Source organism: Myotis davidii, unplaced genomic scaffold, assembly GCF_000327345.1.
Source record: "Myotis davidii unplaced genomic scaffold, ASM32734v1 scaffold592, whole genome shotgun sequence".
In the NCBI taxonomy this organism is placed as follows: domain Eukaryota; kingdom Metazoa; phylum Chordata; class Mammalia; order Chiroptera; family Vespertilionidae; genus Myotis; species Myotis davidii.
In genome coordinates, this window is record NW_006284844.1 from 437,648 (window position 1) to 443,205 (window position 5,558).

At 64.0% G+C, this 5,558-nt stretch overlaps 1 protein-coding gene across 1 annotated transcript in view; it reads left to right on the top strand.

The window, feature by feature from the left end:
* Positions 1-410: 410 nt before the first annotated feature.
* The window catches only part of THBS2 (thrombospondin 2), a 15,158-nt gene continuing 10,010 nt past the window's right edge, over positions 411-5,558 (top strand). Inside the window, 9 exon segments of the mRNA XM_015558346.1 lie at positions 411-479; positions 746-982; positions 985-1,289; positions 2,783-2,867; positions 3,399-3,595; positions 3,988-4,128; positions 4,241-4,337; positions 4,548-4,718; positions 4,846-5,086. Coding sequence (XP_015413832.1) covers positions 428-479; positions 746-982; positions 985-1,289; positions 2,783-2,867; positions 3,399-3,595; positions 3,988-4,128; positions 4,241-4,337; positions 4,548-4,718; positions 4,846-5,086 — 1,526 coding nt within the window. The 5' untranslated portion in view covers positions 411-427.

Sequence of the window (5,558 nt, forward strand, 5' to 3'; positions counted from 1 at the left end):
TCCAAGGCGTGTGGTTTGTTTTCTGTAGTGACGGTGCTCTGCTCTGAGCTCATTCCTCACGCGTGTGCACTTGGTGTTCACTGTGTCTCAGTCGGTCATGCACAACTCGCTGTCGTGGCGATTTCCACATGCCTGGGGGTCACGTCCACACGCTGACGTTTCTCCAGACCCGACTTCCTCGGTCAGGTCCTGGCAGCACCCCGAGCAGCGAGGCGAGGACTGTGCACACGAGACGGGAGCAGGAGCACTTACCTCCTGGCTCATGACGACGATTTATAACACAAACATCCAACGCGCTCAGCACAGGGCCGGCCACAATGCTGGCTTCCTGCCAATGGTCACGGGGTAGGAAGCCGAGTCCGCGCTGAGGGCTGCACTGTGACTCACCGGCTCTCATGTTTGTAGGTGCCGGCGGCCGCCAGGCGGGATGCTCTGGGCGCTGGTCCTGTCGGCCCTCTGGGCCGCCTGTGGAGCTCAGGGTGAGTGGGCGGGGCCGGAACCTGCGCTGGGGAGGGGGGTCATCCGAGGGCGGGGGCCTGGATACAGTGAGGTTGTGGGTCATATGCTGGCCCATCAAGGGGACCAGCCGTTTTGGGGACCCCCCCTTTGAGGCTCTACAGGAGGCACTGCACCCGTGGGGAGGGACGGGGGCCTGGGTGTGTCGGCGGCCTCGTTCGTTTCTGGCACCGAGTAAGGACGCCGGCCCCAGCGCCGTGGCTGTAACCCCGCTCGCTCCCTCGGGCAGCCGGTGACCAGGACGAGGACACGGCCTTCGACCTTTTCAGCATAAGCAACATCAACCGCAAGACCATCGGGGCCAAGCAGTTCCGGGGGCCCGACCCCGGCGTGCCGGCCTACCGCTTCGTGCGGTTCGACTACATCCCGCCGGTGAGCGCGGACCAGCTGGGCCGGATTGCCCGGCTCATGCGGCAGAGGGAGGGCTTCTTCCTGACGGCCAGCCTGCGGCAGGACCGCAAGTCGCGGTGGCTCTCGAGGGCCCCGGCGCGCACAGGCAGTTCGAGCTGGTCTCCAACGGCCCGGCCGACACGCTGGACCTCACTTACTGGGTGGACGGCGCCCAGCACGTGCTGTCCCTGGAGGACGTGGGCCTGGCCGACGCCCAGTGGAAGAACGTCACCGTGCAGGTGGCGAGCGAGACGTTCAGCCTGTACGTGGGCTGCGCCCTGATCGACAGCTTCACGCTGGACGAGCCCTTCTACGAGCAGCTGACGACGGACAAGAGCAGGATGTACGTGGCCAAAGGCTCCGCCCGGGAGAGCCACTTCCGGGTGCGTATGCGCCGGCCAGGGGCCCGCAGAGCTGTGGGTGCGCTGCCAGTGGGCCATCTCCTGATACGAGGCCTGTGTCGGAGTAGGTCAGGCACACGCACACACACACGTGCACACAGGTCACACACAGTCGTGCATGTGTGGGCATGCAGACATGTACAGCCACTTGATGTACTCATGCACACCCACATGTACACCTGTGCACACAACCACACTTGAGCACCACACCCTTGCACACACGTTCACATGATGCACACCTACGCCCACACCTGCCCACCCACACCTGCATGCACACACACACACCCACACGCACACACACCCGCACGCGCGCACACACCTACACACACCTGCACTCACACATACACACACCTGCACATGCACGCACACACACGCCAGGACAGGCAGAGCGAGGGCGGCAGGTGCACTTTCTCACCTGCACAAACAGCGCTGATGTTCGGAACGAGGCTGATGTGATCGAGGGGTCGGGCCAAAACGTTCTGGGACCAGGGCCGGCCTCCCTGTGCTGAGCCCCCGTCTGCCTCGGTGCCGACGTGAGGGGAGGGGGATGAGCAGCTGTTTCTCCAAGGAAAGGCAGGAAGGAACACCATGGGCATCTTCGTTAAACGCCTTCGGGAAGAGGGTCTTTTTAAAGCCACAGGCGTGCAAGGACCCACGAAGGAGGGCGAGCATGTCGGTCTCTCCCAGGCACCTGTGTTCTCTGGAAATAAGTGTGTGTGTCACTCTGTTATTTGAGTAAAAGGCCTATAGGTGTTGCTAAGTTAATCTCTGGTGGCCAGGGTCAGGGTCAGGATTACAGTTAGGGTTAGGGTCAGGATTAGGGTTAGGTTCAGGGTCAGAGTAAGGGTCAGAGTTAGGGTTAGGGTCAGGGTTAGCGTTGGGATCAGGGTTAGGGTTGGGGTCAGGGTTAGCATTGGGGTCAGGGTTAGCATTGGGGTCAGGGTTAGCGTTAGGGTCAGGTTTAGGAATGGGGTCAGGGTTAGGGTTAGGGTCAGGGTTAGGGATGGGGTCAGGGTTAGCATTGGGGTCAGGGTTGGGGTCAGAAAGCTCCCGTGGCAGAAGCTGACCCAGCCCGACGTGCACTTACCACCCAGGCTGCGGGAGACACTTCATCTCATCTCCTTGCTGGGTCTGTGGTTGGACCCGCAGACGTTCCCAGGACATTAAGCGGTGGCTGTTCTCCTCGGAGGCCTCGCCAGTAGAGGACAGTCCAGGACACCCATCAGGCTGAGCTCAGAGGCAGTTCCCAGCTCCCGTGCCCCCTCCTTCCTCTGTAAACTCCCACTGCCCATCATGCCCCAGCCGCGCCCACAGGGACCTGCAAGGATGCCCAGTCCACAGGGGCCAGGGCCGAGCGTGCAGCACAGACACACCCCCATGACAGGAGACCTCGAGTTTTCATTTCGTCCACGTAGGGAGGCCTCCCTGGTGTGGAGTTTGCCCATCCCCCGTGTTTCTCCTTGTCACACCTGCAGGGGTTGCTGCAGAATGTCTACTTAGTGTTTGAAGATTCGGTGGAAGACGTTCTCAGAAGGAAAGGCTGTCCACAAAGCCAGGGAGGTAGGTGTGCTCTGAACAACACACTCCCTGTTGTGGGTGGGTTTCCGCTTGTGTGTGTGTGTGTGTGTGTGTGTGTCAGAGAGAGAGAGAGAGAGAGAGAGAGAGAGAGAGAGAATGAGAATGAGGGCCAGTGAGAATTCACAGTATTTGAGTAGATGCCACCTGAACAGAACCACGGTGTGCGTGTGCGTGTGTGCGTGGGGGGGCAGGACAAGGACAGCCGACCCTGCTTAGTCAGGACAAGCAGCAGAGGAGGTGTCACGGTGGGAACTCGGTGGAGGAAGAGGCGCGCGCTGTCAGAACGTGTGCCCGAGTCAGGAATGTCCGCGGGGGAACGGGACGCGGAGCCCACGTGGAGGCGTAAGACCCTGTCCCGTGTGGGTCCCCAGGACCATCCAACGTCTGTCCCCCTGCTGGGCGGGCTCAGCGCTGAGTCCGAGGGGGTCAGGAGTGGACGGTCCTCCCGCTAAATGTGGGGCCGGGGGCTGTGCCCAAGTGGTTCCGACCAGGCTCTCCGCCACGTCCCCGCAGCGGAGGCCAACGCCATCAGTGAGAACACGGAGACGCTGCACCTGAGCCCGGCGGTCACCACGGCGTACGTGGGCCCGAGCGCGGCCCAGAGGCCGGGCGTGTGCGAGCGCTCCTGTGAGGAGCTGGGCAGCATGGCCAGCGAGCTGTCGGGGCTGCGCGTCGTCGTCAACCAGCTGCACGAGAGCCTCCGGAAAGTGGTGGGTGCGGCCCAGGCACAGCCCCCCTGCACGCACGGCTGAGGGCCCAGCCCATCCTGACTGCCCAGGGTGGGTGGTCCGTGGGGGTTGAGGGAATGGGCATAGCAAGACCGAGGAGACCTTCTGGAATTTTCCACCAGGAGCGTGGGGTGGGTGGGAACATGCTAAGGCAGCCAGCAGTGAGCACGTGTCAGGTGAAGTGACACCGTGAGGTGTGAGCGGCCTGTGCGTTGCGCAGTTTGCACACCCGCGCCCTCCATGGTGCACGTCTCAGCGAGTTGCTCTGCACACCTGGCTCCCTCTGGGCCCGCAGAGCTGTGGGGAGGGACGTCTTTCCCGGGAGCACGGCCACCAAGCGCTCCTGTCCATCCTTAACCTGCCCCGATTTCCAGTCCAACGACAACCAGTTCCTCTGGGAGCTCATTGGGGGCCCCCCGAAGACCAGGAACATGTCCGCGTGCTGGCAGGACGGCCGGTTCTTCGCGGAAAACGAGACCTGGGTGGTGGACAGCTGCACCAAATGCACCTGCAAGGTGAGGCCCGCGGCCTGTGCTCCTCAGCCCCTGGCACTGGCAGCCGGCCTTGGCGGGCCGACGGGTGTGGGGGAGCAGAGGTGGCTACATGAACGCCTCTCTTTCCTCGCAGAAATTTAAAACCGTCTGCCACCAAATCTCCTGCCCGCCGGTGACCTGCGCGAACCCGTCGCTGCTGGAGGGCGACTGCTGCCCGTCCTGCTTCCACTGTGAGTGCGGGGCGGCCTCGCTGTCCTCTGCTCGGGGGGTGGGGGGAGCTCAGGCCACGCGTGCCCAGGGACGCTTCACCCGCTGTCCACCCTCGCTGCCCAGTGATCAAAGCGCCGCAAGGCCTTGAATTAGGACCGAGGGCTTCTGTCCCGGCCGGTCCCTCCTGCGCCATCACCAGGGGAGGTGTGACCGGCCTGTGTCCCTCCCAGCGGCCGACGGCGAGGAGGGCTGGTCCCCATGGGCCGAGTGGACCCAGTGCTCTGTCACCTGTGGGCCTGGTACCCAGCAGAGAGGAAGGTCCTGCGACGTCACCAGCAACACCTGCCTGGGCCCCTCCATCCAGACGCGGGCCTGCAGCCTGGGCAAGTGCGACCACCGCAGTGAGTCGCCGGGTCCCGGGGGTCTGCTCCGAGGGATGGGGTTCGGGAGGCACCGGCCTGTCCGTGGGCTCCGGCTGGTCCCCTGCCCTCCAGACCGCTGCTGATGCCCACGCCTCTCGTGTGCTAGTCCGGCAGGATGGCGGCTGGAGCCACTGGGCGCCCTGGTCCTCCTGCTCCGCGACCTGTGGGGTCGGCAACATCACGCGGATCCGTCTCTGCAACTCGCCGGTGCCCCAGATGGGGGGCAAGGGCTGCAAAGGCAGTGGCCGTGAGACAAAAGGCTGCCAGGGAGCCCCGTGTCCAAGTGAGTGGGACGAGGCGGGTGGGCATGGGCACGTGGGGGCAGCTGGGACCAGGGCTGGGCAGAGGTGGAAGCTGCCCGGTCCCCTTGCTGGCTGGCCTGGAGGCAGCCCTGGGCGTCGATGCCCAGCACCCGGGCTGGGCGCTGCCCTCGTCTGCGCGAGTGCAAGGAAGTCACATTAACCTGCACCAAGGGGACCAGAACCAGAGCAGGCGCAGCGGGCGCCCAGAACGAGGTGCTGGACACGGCCGGCCGCCAGGCGCAAGTCCAGGACGAGAGAATGTGGGTCCCAACAGCAGGACCTCCTCCGGGAGCCTGAGTCCTGGGCGTCCTGTCACCCAGAGAAGGGAGTGGGGTGATGGGAAGGGGCCGTGAACACGAACCTCAAGGTCACACCCTCTCCCCACGTGACCGAGGTCCCCCAGCCCCGTCACCTCTACACCCGAAGGGGCTGCGATCTCTCTTCCGAGAGGAAACTACAAACCAACCGAGACCCTCGCCCCGTGGCCCGACCTCAGGCACCCAAGGGCTTCTCACCA